Source organism: Gambusia affinis, linkage group LG08 (assembly GCF_019740435.1).
Source record: "Gambusia affinis linkage group LG08, SWU_Gaff_1.0, whole genome shotgun sequence".
Classification (NCBI taxonomy): domain Eukaryota; kingdom Metazoa; phylum Chordata; class Actinopteri; order Cyprinodontiformes; family Poeciliidae; genus Gambusia; species Gambusia affinis.
The window spans coordinates 5,590,753-5,605,752 of NC_057875.1; the positions used below are offsets into that span (position 1 = coordinate 5,590,753).

Genomic DNA, 15,000 nt, shown 5'->3' on the forward strand with positions numbered 1-15,000 from the left:
TGGTGCTTTATGTTCAGTACAAACACAAACGACTTTATGGTTTTAAGATATTTTGAAGATGTTTCTATCAGCTCTGCACTAGGCCTGTCGCAATAAATCAATTAACCGCATGGTAAATTAAATTGTGCTCAATAATTTGCATGATTTCATCTTTTCTTTTTCTCTCTTTCTGTCAAACACTGGATGGTGAAGGTCTGGTGCTTTGGTCTCAAATAGATCTTTTTTGGCTTCAGTGTCGATTTTATTTGTTGTTTCTGTTTTGTTTATTTATTTTGTATATTTAAAATGTCTTCAGTGTTAAATGTTTGTTAGAATTTAAGGTTTATTGATCCGCGAAAGAGTATTCTTGCATTTTTATGCCATTACTATTATTTTACTTGAAAATGTTCTGAAAATAACATTATTGTTTATCACAATAACTTCTGGGACAATTTATTGTCCAGCAAAACTTTATCATGACAGACCTGTTCTTCACATCTAGACATTAAAACTTTGGACAATTATTCTTTGTGACACAGGAAGAAAACCTACTTTTATTTGGTAAAAGGTTTACTCAAGTACCGCGTAACTGATCAAATTATCAGTCATTTAACATTTAAATATTACATATTCAGACCAAAATAAAAAGTTATGTCAAGATTTTGGTATTTTAGGACGGAAATAAGTAATTAATTTACTCAGGTAAGTGTAACTAGTTTCTACTCGGCTCTGCATCACACCAGCTTTGTTTCGTCCATCTAATTGAATTCCAGTTTGTTTGTCCAGAAAGTCCGGTTCATTTGGGAAGGTGTGAATACGTACTTTTAGTCGCAGTCACCTCTGATCCGGACCAAAGACTCTGGTCTTCCTACAAGCCTCTGTTTTGTTGTAGCTTGTTGTTTAAAGGCTTCAGAGGATGTGAATATGTTGCTGTGCTTTTGAATTATTTTTAACCCTCTGAGTCTCTGAAACCAGCCAGTTCTTCTCTGGATCGAACCGACTGATGTGAACACGAGCCGTAATTAGGCCTGTTTGCGTCTCTTTCCTGTCTTTCCCTCACACCCCCAGTCAGCCCAGAGCCATCAGTTAACTCTCAGTCCCCTCTGAGTATTTGTCAGGGCGGTCATGAATATTTACGTGTTCCTGTGGAAAGCAGCCTCTGGAGCGCGGCGGCGCAGGAAGGCTGATTCACCTGGTCGTGTGTTCGCAGCTGGTGCACAGAGACCCACAAACAGGATCGTCAGCTGCACAGCCAGGAAGGATGTAATGGTTTCTGACTGAAACTTTTCATCTCGGTCATTTTTAGGTTTTGCCTCCAAGGGACTCCGTTTTTTTTTTTTTTTTTTTCAAGCTCCCATTCAAAGATGGCAGCAGCCGCAAGGGAACGTTTAGAAATACATCAAAGGGGATGTTGTTGTTTTTTTTGGCTTTCTTGCTTATTTGCAAATTCTTGAAAAACAGCTTTTTGTACATTTAAAGTAAAAACTACATAATCTCTATCAGGCCGGTCGCAATAAATCAATTAATAGCACGATAAATTAAAACGAGATCAATAATTACCATTGCATGATTCATCGTTTTTCTCTTTTCTTACCCAGAAAACTTAAAATGTCTCCCACTTCCAGCATTAAATGTTAATTGGAGTTTAAAGCTTGTTGATCTTTAAGGTGTTTTTGCTTTATTGTCACGACATTACCAGTGAAAATGGTCTCAAAACAACAATATTATCGTTTATCCATAACGTCTGCAACAGTTTATCGTCCCGCAAAATTTTATTATGACGGGCTCAGATTTGACGTTGATCCAAATTTAGATTTAAGTTGTAATGTTTATTCAGTACACTGCAAAAACACAAAGTCTTACCAAGTACTTTTTGTAGTTTCCAGTGCAAATATTATAGTACATTTGAAATAAGACAAACTCACTTAAAAGTAACTTTTTAGCAACAAATGAGCTTCTTTAAATTATTATACTGATGAAAAATTACTAGTTCGATTAGCAGATTATTTCACTTAAAACAAAACATTTTTCCCATGTTTACAAATTAATTTATCTGCCAGTGGAACAAGACGTTTAGATTAATATTGAGGAGTTATTTACCTAAAATATCAAACTGAAAAGTTACATTTAAGTTAGTATTATTTGAACTAATCATGTAGAAAAAATTTGTCTCTTTGATATAAATCTATTGAAATTGTTTATGTATAAATATTAAAGTATAAATATGAACTATAGTGCCATTTTTAGCCAAATCCTCTTTTTTTTTAATTGCTCAATTTCGTGCATCAGTGGACAGATACGCTGCTCTAGTCGTATGTTGGTACAGTGACAGTAAAGATTTTATCTTAAATTGTTAAATCTTCCTCCTTCTCAGGGCTTTTCTTTCAGTCACTCTGATGTTTTGTGGTTTTGTCGGACAGAAAATTACTTTCCAATTGATGCTGAGCTCCCAGTAAACACGGCGAGCCAGAAAGTGATTCATCATTTCTCTCGTGTTTCGTTCTTTATGTATTTTTAGTTTCGGTAATGCCGTCTGACTCCAACGCTGCTCCTCTTCAGAGACGAGGTATTTCAGGATGAAGGAATCTAATTGATGTTGGAAACTCAGAAAAACGGTTTTCTTTTGTTATGTATGATCTTATGTGTTTTTTTCCCCCCCTAGAGATTATGAAAGTTTAAAAAGATAAACGGGTGGTAGGATTTAAGAAGAGTTGTTTGGGTAAAACCTGGCTGAGTTTTATTTTTAATTCTGACTTTTACTTTTCTTTTCTTTTTTTCGGGGGAAGTTTATTTACCCCCTGCCCTTCTGTATCTCAGTCTGAAAAGGAAAATCTAAATTTGTCGGTGCATTTCTGAGAACATAATTTCCAGTTGCTTGAGGACAGAACTTCTGCTCTTTGCAGATAAAAAATAGAAATAAACTTTCGATGCTGGACATACGGCTCTGCACACAGAAAACTCTCAGGTATTTAACAGAGGGAAGCTTAAAGGACACATTGTTCATCTCAAACAGATTCTGAATTATCCAGTGATAATTAGTTTTAATTTTTGTTTTGAGTTCTCCTATGGGTTGATCAGAGATGCATCTATTAGAGATGGTGAAACCAATTTCTGAGTTTGTAAAGTTCTGACCTGTGGAAATGGATCTGTAGGTCATTCTGATTTCTGCAAATATCGCAGAACAAACTGATTTTTAAACCAGTTATTCATGTTAATCTCCTGGCAGTGGTTACTCCACTCCTCCTTGTATGTGAGGAAACAGAGTTTGAATCTGAATTTTCAGGACATTTCATGTTCTGGCACCGTCTAAAAGATATGAAAGGAAACGCTTGATAACCTTTGACTGAGCTTCCTCAGTATTGGAGCGTGGCAGCTCACTGTTGGAGAAGCATTATGCAGCAAAATGTTTGTTAATGCTGTTTATCAAATCTTTGTAAGGTACCTGGTGCCACGACTGCAGCTATTTGGTTTCTCATCCAGGAATTACAGTTTTAGGAATTGTGTGTTTGTCTGTTTTCACGTTTTCTTGCATTACATGCACAAACATTAATGTATTTTACTGTCTGACTCGCACAGCGTGGAGGATGAAATGTGGAGTGGAAGGAAAAAGCAGTCATGGTTTTTAAAAATGAAAATCAGAAAAACTTGTAATTCCACCTGCAAAATCTTCTGCACATCTAACAGAAACCTTTGACCTTTGCAAACAGATTAAAAGTAATCAGATAGGATAGAATTAACATGCATGATCTATTATTTATGGCAGATTTCAAAGTACAGCTAAAATAGTATAATTTACAGTAAATATTATAAAATTTTAAAATGTATTTAGTTCAAAAATTATTCAAGACATGAGTACAGTTTTGATCTAATATCCATTGCTTTAGTTATTTCCTGAAGCTGTTCAATGATGGTTGTTTTTTAGTAATAAGGTCATTGCACAGGGTGTTGGAGTAAAAGGGGGATAAATGGTAATGATTTTTACTAATAAAATACTTCTACTTTCCAGTTATGAGCCAGTTTATCATATAAAATACCAATAAAATGCATTTTGTGCTGCAATGTTTTGGTTTCTCTTCATCCACAACAGAAGTCCTCTGGAAGTATATATTTTTTTTGGATTATTCATTAAGAATGCATTGTGTGATGTTGTGACAACCAGGTCAGTAAGGAGATGAGGAGTTTCTGAGTCTCCAGTTAGCATAATAATCTGTTCTTCCTCTCCCCAAGGTTGATTTAAAGTGCTTCTTTTTAAGAGCTGCACAGCTTTAAGTGCAGCTACAGGGTAGTTTCCATCCCTGCTTGTGGAGCGTTATCAGATGCTAAATACCTGGCGAGATGGCAGGATTGTGATAACATTTCCTCTCATAACTCATTTCCTTTTGCCCTGTTTGCTCACAGATTAGTCAGATGCTCGGAAACGAGTTGAAGTTTGCAATGCGAGAGCCGATCGGGTTGAGGTGAGACTCTGAGTGCTCTCTGACTTCACGCTTTTGTTTCCATTTGTTTTAAGATGGATTCATTATGGCTTGTTTTTTTTCTCTTAGGGTTTGGATTCTCATCTCTGCTGTGGGTTTCACACTAATGGCCATAACGGTAAGTGTTTAAAAGGCTCCACGGTTAGCTGTAACAATAGACTTTGTTTGAGAAATATTTATTTTAGATGTAAAAAACATTTAGGTTTTATAAATTTTAGTAAAATATTGTCACATAAACTTCGCCATGTTGTTCACGCTGCAATGCATTCTGGGTAAATGACGTCTAATAATCCAAGTGCGCTAGTTCCCTCCAGCCAAAGCAGGGATTAACATTATTAAGCCTTTTCAAATTGAACCAGAGGGCATTGAAATCAATCAGAATGTAGAAATCACAAGAGGTGAGGAAGATGAGGACCAAACAGAGGAAGAGGACAGAGTTGGCTGTAGGAGTTGGTGTTTGCTGCTTCATAAATGAAACAATGAACGACACTTACCTCTGGTCGGACTATGTGATCCAATAAGTACTTCTACAGCTCTGTGTCTGGTTTGATAACAGCTGTTCAGGGTCCGGTCTCCAGGTCCATTGGCACCGTACTGCTGCCTCAAGAGCTCCATTAGCATTTAAAGAGCTTCCAACACTGTGGTGGCAGCAGGGTTTAGGCGCTTTGTGGATAAAAACTGTCAGCACTGCATTTAAAAACTTTTATTTTTAGCTTCTTAAGGTAACGACCCTTTGTCAGTTTTGCTCATACAAGCGACTCGGAGTCTTCTGGAGAGAAATGTTGAGAGCACAGATTAGGTCCTTCCTAAGTTGTTTGGCTCCAGCTCTCTTCCACTTTTTTAAGTAATTATGATTTTTGGTATATCAAAAACAGTAATTTTTTAGTTAATAGGAACATTACAACATATTTAGGCCAATACGTTAAACTAATCTTAGATCACTTTAATGCAGAAGCATTTCAAAAGTTGTTCAGTTTTAATTGACACCATCATTACAAAATGTGCAGATAATAAAAATTTTGCAAAAGATCAGACCCAGAGCTATTTCCAGAGTCGTCATCAGTGTATTACTGAGCGTCATCTGCACACACAACTCCCTCTTTGTCAGCCTCACTATCAAATCCTCAATATCCTCAGTGTTCTGGGCTTGAGCGGTGACACTGACTCACAACCCAAAAGACTTTGGGAAGCACAGAATGCCACTGTGTTGATATGACAGGACTGTGATGAGCCTTTCTTTCCCCCCTACAGGCTCTGGTGTTTCCCAACCAACTCTACGAGCTTGTTTTCGAGGAGGAGCTTTCCACAACTAGCATCTCTGTTCGCCTTTATGGAGCAGCGCTGCTCAGTAAGTTTCAAACTGTCCAAACTCGCAAGAAAGACAGAAAATACACCTGATTTCCCATCATGCCCGGTGACTCTGAAGGCTTTTTACTACCAACAGTGTGGAACAGTAGGGTAGTAACAAGTTGCCTTTACTTGAGTAAAGGTAACTTTTACTGTAATTTTTACTTTTACTTAAATAATTTAATCATGATGCATCGCTAATTTTACTGGAGTAATATTTCTGGATTCTCTACACCACTACACTGTAAAAACACAAAATCTAATCTTTAGTTTCTAGTGCAAACATCTTGGTAAACTTGAAATTAGACGAACTAACATACAAGTAACTTTTCAGCAAGATATTCGGCAAGAGGTTTGTTTTAAGTAAATCTTTAATATTGATGAAAATTGCTAATTCCATTGGCAGATAAATTAACTTTTAACATGGGAAAATGTCTTGTTGTAAGTAAAATAAATACCGATGGGACTAGTAGTTTTTCATCAAAATTAAGGAATTGTTTACTTAAAACAAGCTGCTAAAAAGTTACTTGTAAGTTGGTCTTATTTCAAGTTGGCTAAAATATTTGCACTAGAATCTCGACCAAAAGTACCTGGTAAGAGTTTGTTTTTACAGTGTGTGAGTAAATTCACTGAATGAAAAACAAACTTGTTTTAACAAACAAAATCAGGTTTTATTAGTTTCATAAGATTTATATAGAAAGAAATTCATTTGGGAAAAAAAAGTTTGCTTTTTTTTATATTTTCATTTTGAGCTTTTAAAAAATGTCCACTTAATTTTACATTTTGGTCCATCTTATGATTTAATTCTTAAATATTAAATAATTGATCATTTGAGTAGATATTTTACCATGTACTTCTTTACTCTGGAGTAATTTCTTAAGCGACTACTTTATACTACTTGAGTAAAAATAAGTCAAAGTAGTGCTGCTCTTACTTGAGTACAGTTTTTAGGTACTTCTGCAGGCTTTTAACATTTATTTATTCATGCAAATGCTATAAATACTCATTGCTCAACTGCATGTGAGTTTTTTACGATAATGTCTTCTAATGCATTCATTAGAACTGGCACACACTCCTCATTCAGACGTGACATAAAGAGCTCTCTTTCTGCTGGAAAAGTCTCTCCTTCAGGCCCCAAGCAGATGCTGCTTTAATCTGATACAGTTCAGTTCTCCAGGAAGGAAAATGGCTTCAGGCACGGAGGAGAGAAATTCTCAGGAAAACTAACAGCTAACGCTCCAGTCGCCTCTTGCTCCGGTCGCTTCAGATGTCAAGTTTAAATCCGGGGGGAACTTGGTGGGAAATGGCAGGACTGCTGATGCGCAGACACAAGGAAATGCACTTTGGCTCATTTTTCGCTTTACTCTAAACCAGAGGTGTCAAATTGAGATCATGAATGTTCTTAAAGAGTCGGATGTGCCAGGATGTGTTGAAAACACCCACTAATAAACTGTTAAAATCTAAAAAAAAAAATAGCTGTCTGCATTTCATAAATGCTATTTGTCATAAAATAAGGCCGAGGAGGCAGTGTTGGAAAAGTGAAAAATAACTGACTCCTACAGAGAGTTTGCAAAACGTTTTTCTCAATTTTTGTGGTAAATTGGTAATAAACTTAAGTTGTGCATTAGCATGAAAACACCCTGGGAGCTGTCTGGAGACTAGAGGGCCACACAAACAGCTACAGCGGGCCAGATTTGGCCCCCGGACCTTGAGTTTGACACGTGTGATCAAAACTCTAAACGCCCCCTAGTGGTCCGCAAGATGTTGCAACTGTTTATCAGAATCACAGCAAAATTTTAAAAATAGCAATTCTCAAAGAAACAGAACAACTGGGATGATAAGAATTAATTAATAAGTAATAATGATGATTTAATTAATAAATTATACATAAAATAATAAATAAATTAATTGGATAAATATTGATTTGTTGTAACATGAGCTCAAAGTGCGACGCATAAGCCGGCTTACCAAAATATTGTGGTTAAAAACAGTAATGTAAACAGGTATTGTTTTTACTTGATAAAAAGCTAATGAATTAAGTACAATAGATAAATAGAGTTAATAGAAATTGGACAGCAAAGCAATGAAAGTCTATTTTTCTATTCTTGTGCTTTTAAGTCACAAATATTCCTAAAATGTTATCAATGCAGACAACACTTGATAATAAATAATAACTTGTTCCTTTCATTTATTTCCATGTTGTTTGACATCATTGGAAAGATTAAAAACTTTTCTTTCATAATCTGAATAACTCAGAATGCCCCGAGTCACATTTACCAAACGGCATGGATGAACAAAGCAAACAATACGCGAGTTGAAAATATTTAAAGGCGGTCTGTGAGGTTTTGTTAAGTGGCCTGAAAAGGTCTGAGAAACGCTCCTCTAAACCCAATAAATCGAGGTTTATTTTTTCATTCTGCTGCTCTGTGCCAGTCGTTGACAGGCGACAGACACTGATTATAAATAAGCCAGGTAATTATGCTGTGTGCGCGTCGCCCTGCTCTTAGACTGTATTTTAGAGACAAGCAGCAATCATTTTAACGGCCCTCATGTGAGACGAGTCCGTCAGTCAGGCGATTAAAAGGCTCCATGAAGAAGAACTCGCAGCGATTCAAGGCCAGGAGGGAGAAAAGAAAGAGGAGGATTTGTCTCACAAAGTTCTCACCTCTTCACAGCAGTCTCAGCATTTTCCTCAATTTCATCACTTTAATAACTTTGTCCCACTTCTGCTCCAAACCCAACAGGAGACATCCACTGTAGACTAACTTTAACATTTCTGGTGATGAGGTGGTGAGAAACTTGGCTAGTTTAAAAATATTTGACCTGACAATAACAGTTTTAGCTCATCTAATTTTCTCTTTCAGAAGTAAAGTAGACATTTTTTCTGCTCTTCCAGTCATTAGGTATTTAAAGCTGCACAATATCGTCTTCATCGCTGCGTGTGCAGCATTTGGAAGGATATTATATTTAATCGCAAGTCAATAAAATATCTGGATTTTCATGGATTTCAATTCTCTCTCTCCATATGTGTCACCAGTGGTTGAAATGCTAAGACACAAAGCAATGGGGCTTGTTGAGAAGAACCACAAACAAATGAACTAATTATCATCATTGGTTGTAATATTCTCAGATAGTTGTACATTTTTTCATCATGTACATTTGGAGCAATCTCTGCCAAAATTGTTTCATCATTTCATCATAGCTCACATGTGTCAAACTCGAGGCCCAGGGACCAAATCTTATTTTGTTTTTATTCAATACATTCTGGCACCACCGGCCCTTTAAGAACAATCGGATTTTGATTTGACCAAAAGTGAAGACGAGTTTGACCCCGCTGTCGTAAAGAATGTAGATCTCCATCCTAACTATACACCTATAGAACAGTGTGGGAAAATGCAATAATAAGTGTTTTATTTTTGATCTCATGAGGACAATGTCAATAATTTTGAAGCCTTTATCAAACTCATGTTAAGAAACACTGAGCTGGTCGATTTCCTCAATGCCAAAAACAAAACAACATTTCATTCAAATAATCCAGATGCTTGTTTATGAGTGAGGAAATAACTGCACGGTTAAATTTACCCGTATCAACATCAGAGCATTACCTTTAAATGAAAAACAGGAAGTGATGCAGGATGTGGTCGCTTACTTGTAGATTATGATTTCCAATAAATATTGTTTTTCCCTCTTCACTTCATTTCCTGACTAAAACTTAAACAGCCAGTAACGTTTCCCAAACTGAAGAGTGTTTTTACACCATGACATTTACCCTGTAACGTTTACTTAAGTAACTTAAAAAGATATATATACTTTTGGGAATATTTTTACTACAAACCAAAAATCCATGAGACACAGTCACACACTTTCAGTTTCTGTTCATTTCATAAATAAACTGATTTGAAAAGAAATTTATTTCACCTGATTTTGCTTATTATTTTAATTTTCGTTCTAAAATATCAACATAGATCTTTATATTTTGCTCTGTCTTATGGTATAATTTTTAAATATTAAATTATTCATAATTTGATCAGTTACTCAGTACTTGAGTAAACATATTACCAAACACTTACTTACTCTTACTTGAGTAATTTCTTGGAGGAATACTTTTTACTTTTACTTGATTAAAAATATGTTCAAGTTTTGCTACTTTTACTCGAGTAGAATTTTTGAGTTTTCTGCCCAGCTCTGAATTTAGGTGATCTTAGAAATTGTGCCAGACAATGTAAGTTTTGCTACCGCAGAGGTGGCTGTAGCTTTGAAAGTAAAAATAATAAAAACTGTCCTGTCCTCGAAGAATCGGGTCAAACCTCCTTGATGTTTATTCATCTGCAGATGCTGCGTGAGTGCTGGCAGGATGTTATTGTCAGATGCATTTTCTTGTGCCAGGATTGTTAATCCTACCAACTGCTTTGATGCTCAGCTAAAAAGTTACAATTTCCACTAAAATGCAAATGAATATGCAGCTTCTTGATTTCTTTTCTCACCAATGTATTTTAAGATTAAGCTAGCATTTGTTGCAGAGGAAAAAAAAGGTCCAAATAAATCCCAAAATGGATTGTAGAGATGATAAACTGATTTGGAAAAATGTTCTTTTGCCTTTTATTTTTTGTGACATATGTGAATTATTGGGGGCTGCACAGTGGCGCAGTTGGTAGAGCTGTTGCCTTGCAGCAAGAAGGTCCTGGGTTCGATTCCCGGCCGGGGGTCTTTCTGCATGGAGTTTGCATGTTCTCCCTGTGCATGGTGGGTTCTCTCCGGGTTCTCCGGCTTCCTCCCACAGTCCACAAACATGACTGTCAGGTTAATTGGTCTCTCTAAATTCTCCCTAGGTGTGAGTGTGTGTGAATGGTTGTTTGTCTTGTATGTCTTTGTGTTGCCCTGTGACAGACTGGCGACCTGTCCAGGGTGAACCCGCCTCTCGCCCGGGACGCAGCTGGAGCAACCAGCAACCCTCCAGACCCCATTAGGGACGAAGGGTGAACAGAAAATGGATGGATGGATGTGAATTATTGACATTTTAGTTTTTAAAATATCAAAATTACCACATAACTTTATATTCTAGTACGCCTGATGAAGTTATTTCTAAATACTGAATGATTGATAATTTGATCGATTACTCAGTACTTTTTGTCAAATACATTTTTACTCTAACTTTAGTCATTTCTTTACTTACTTTACTTTTTATTTTTATTTGGGTAAAAATATGTTGAAGTAGTTCTACTTCTACTTGAGTTCTATTTTTTGGATCTGAATTTAGGTGATCATAAACATAACCAGTGCCTGGTTACAGTTTTGGTAAGCTAAAACTATAAGCCTGTCGCTGCGAGGCGATACGTGCATAAACCATCGCTGAGCTCCATAAGGGCAGCTAGAGCCGGGCTTCATTATGATAAATGTCAGCAGAGCTTCAGGGAGCAGCAGAGAGGGAGGGGGCATGTCTTGCAAAACGAGGTGCAGCAGTAGGGGTGAAGGATGGAGGCTCATCTGCCACACAGATGGATCCTGGCAGGGAGAGGATGCAGTCCATCAGCCCTCCCACCTCGCTGCCCACCCCTTCTTCTTCTTCTTCTTCTTCTTCTTCCAATGGACCCCTTTGCAGCGTGACGTCACACGCGTGAGATCTCTGCTGGAGGGCAAAAAGCTGCTGGCTGATGGTGACTGCCATTGGATTTAGCTGTTAATTTGTAAATATAACACGCTAAATCTTAAATGTACGCCTCCTGTGTAAAAGAAAAGGGGAGTGGGTGCTTTGCTACTAATTGTCAACACTGTGACAACTAGATAACAAGGTTATAAAAGGGGGGGGGAAAGCGAAGAAGACGGAAGTGGTTCAGTGATTCTTGCTTGACTTTGACAACCGTAACATGTAGATGTGAGGCGGTGTGTTTCAGTTCAGATACTAAATAAAAAAACTCTGACGTAGCATCAGTAGATGATACGTCAGTGTTAGCTAAGCTAATATCAGTGGTAGCTAATCTACCACAGAGATCACTTATTAATGATCTAAATATTAACATAAACACGTAGTGGCATTTGTTGTCTGTTGCTATGGCAACGAGTCTGCTCGTAGGGTAGCCAACGCTGAGAGCGAGAAAAAAAATGGTATTACGTTGTTTTCCGTTTTTTTTTTCTTTTTTCGCCCCTGTTGTTTACCGGTTTTTCTTCTATTTTCGCCCCTGTTGTTTACCGGTTTTTCTTCTCTTTTTTTGCCCCCGCCCCCTTTGCTGTGTCTCACTGCGATAAGTTAATAATGCCTACATCTACAGGTTTCGTTCAGTTAACGGAGTTGTTCTACCGCGGCAGCGTAAAAGAATCGTCTATTTGCTCCCCCAGAGTTGTGCGCATGCACGAAATTTCCGAATGTAAACAATAGCAGCCAGTGGGTTCGTAGCCTCGGTAATACAATATACCATTTTATGACACAGGCTTTTAGAAAGCTCAGATGTAATATACATGATGAACTGTCATCCTTCTTCAGCTGTTCATCTTCAGCTGAACCGTTGTTCCATTTATTTGTGATAAATGGAAGTCAGCGCTCCCCGGAGCTTTTCCCTTTGCTCCGTTTTTATTCCCACGCCTCTAAACCCTTAACCTATGAATTCTCTTTGATCGTATCTTTTTCCAGGCCTCGCCCTCATTATGTGGAACTGTCTCTACACAGCAGAAAAGGTCATCATCCAGTGGACTCTGCTCAGTGAAGCCTGCTACTTTGCTGTCCAGTTTCTAGGTAAATAACAAGTCTTAAGAGTTTCCATGTGGTGTTTCTGTTGCCGTGGGACGTGCTGTTCAAATGCCCCCTAATTTTACTTTGACGAACGTCGGATGAGTTCAGACCTCAGTGGGACTGAGTTTCATCATTTATGGACATGTGGACAGTGCCCTCTTGTGGTACGTTTGGAGAATCACAGCTTTGGATCAGATTACATAGATTTTTCTCTTATTTATTTGTAAAAATAAATAAGAGAATATATGTTCAATGTAAAGTTTCAACCTTTATTCACACCTCCATTAACTTTTCCAAATTTTTTCACATTATAGCTGAACTTTGATGGGTTTTTTTTTTAGAATTTTATCTGATAAACTTGACATTTACACACTATTTTATGTTGGTTTAAGGCAGATTTTCACAAGCTTTTATAGATGGTTTAATTTTTATTCTGCTCCCATTACTGATAATACAATATCAGATTGTATTATTTTCTGTTTAAAAAAAAACCAAAACCTCTCAAGCAAAACAACTTCAGAAAGTAAATTTGTAGTGTAAATATTGCCAGAAGATGATAAAATAATGTCAGGTATCAGATGGTAAACCAAAATCAAGATAAGAATATGCTGGAAGCATCACACAGAAACCGACCAGTAAAGCAAAGTCTTAGTTTCCCATAATCATGTCTGCACATTCACAGTCAACAACCAAGTTTATTTCTACACCACATTTCAGCAACAAGGCAGTTCAAAGTTTTTACATCATAAAAATAAACACAAAGTTGTAAATCACACAGTGAATAATTGTCAAGTGACATAACACATTAAATGTTGATGTTTCATTTATAATGTTTCAAAAGCAGTTTTAGATTTAAAGGAACTCTGTGTTTCCTGAGTAAAAGTGATGTTTTAAGGTTTTCAGGAAGTTTGCCCCAGATTTGTGAAGCATAGAAGCTGAATGCTTCTTCTCCATGTTTGGTTCTGGTTCTGAGAATGCAGAGCCGAACAAGAAGACCCACATTACCCAACTGAGCAAATTTCTTGCTATATTTAGCAACATTTCAGATAAAAAAAAATCAGAATTGGCAGGTCAGGCTTTTTAAAGATCGTTGATTGGCCAGAAAGCTGCAGTCTGTGCATCGACCATATAAAAGTTATATTCTACATTTTAAATGTTTTCTGAAAATGAGAATTTATTCTCAGCCAACTTAAATAAAAATAAATAAGAGAATATTTGTTCAGGAAAGGGTTTTCGTTTTGCTGACGTGGCTTTGTGTTTTCAGTGACGTGCGTCACCTTGATGGAGATGGGCATCCTGCCCAACGCCGCCATGCTGCTGCTCCTCAGTCGAGTTCTCTTCTTCGTGGTCACCGTCGCGTACTACTACCACCTGGGCCGCAAGCCCAAGAAGATCTGAGCCGACTGCGGCGCTTCGGGGAGGGGTGTTTCAGCACAAATCACAGCTGGGGGCCAGGGGGTATAATTGCTTTGTAAGTAAAAGGCCTCATAGCTCCTTCCTGTGGGACCTGGCCTACTACAAACCCCACCAAAGTGATATTTAACAGACGAGCAGAGTGTCATATCGCCATCGATACAACAGGAACAAGAAACCTCAGCGCGACACTGAGCGGCTGGGCTTCACACACATTCCTCCTCTGCGTAGTTTTGAGTGCCGGACGCTGCATCTGTGTGAAACTTTAGAGTGTACAGGACAGACGGCTGCGTACCGCTCGTCCGTGTTTCTCTACAGCTGTACGATGTCCAGGTGAAGTGTTAAGTGTTCTTCCTTTCATCTACTGTTTCCTTTATCACGCTCAAGGGTTTGTGCTATTTGTTGTTTTTTGGACGTGAACTCATATTTTATATGTGAAAACGCGAACTGCCTTCCTCTGAATTTGCTAGAAAAGTCATTAGCCGTCTGCTTCAGATGAGATCAATGCTGGATTACTGACACACAAAAAAAAACTGATGGGTTGAGTTTCCAGAAACTCTCTGTTCACCCGTTCAATCAAGACTAGTAATCATTTTACCGTAGAGTCTAAAAATTGGTGTCTTAGTTTTCAAATCTCTTATTTGTCAGGCTTTAAGCTGAGAGTTTTTGAAGCACAACTAATTGTCATGTTATGTGACACTGTGAGGTGAATCGTCCCAGAGAAACCATACAGTTGTCTCTGCTGCCTGTGCACTACTAGGAGGAACTTTAACCTGACTGAAAATCAAACCCTTCATGTGTCATTAGCCGCTCAAATCAAGCATGTCATGTGCTTGATCAATACATGATAACCTGTTATAATCTCTTAGTTATGTAGCATAGCTTGTTTTTTATTGCCATGCACCATATCCATAGTCTTGCCTTAAAACAACTTTAAAGAACAGTCATCAGTTCTATGACGTGTAAATATGTAAATAAGTATTTAATATTAAGTGGTGTTCTTGTGAACCAAACAGGGAACTTGTTCAGTATTAGTCAATGATTATTAAAGGTTAAACCTTC

General features: G+C 37.5%; 1 protein-coding gene across 2 annotated transcripts in view; it reads left to right on the forward strand.

The window, feature by feature from the left end:
- The window catches only part of tp53i11b (tumor protein p53 inducible protein 11b), a 44,218-nt gene extending 29,218 nt beyond the window's left edge, over window positions 1-15,000 (forward strand). For both annotated transcript variants that reach the window (XM_044126019.1, XM_044126018.1), the window contains 5 exons: window positions 4,378-4,436; window positions 4,524-4,572; window positions 5,706-5,802; window positions 12,427-12,528; window positions 13,790-15,000. In XM_044126019.1, coding sequence (XP_043981954.1) covers window positions 4,378-4,436; window positions 4,524-4,572; window positions 5,706-5,802; window positions 12,427-12,528; window positions 13,790-13,923 — 441 coding nt within the window. In that variant the 3' untranslated portion in view covers window positions 13,924-15,000. The remainder of the gene's footprint in view (window positions 1-4,377; window positions 4,437-4,523; window positions 4,573-5,705; window positions 5,803-12,426; window positions 12,529-13,789) is intronic.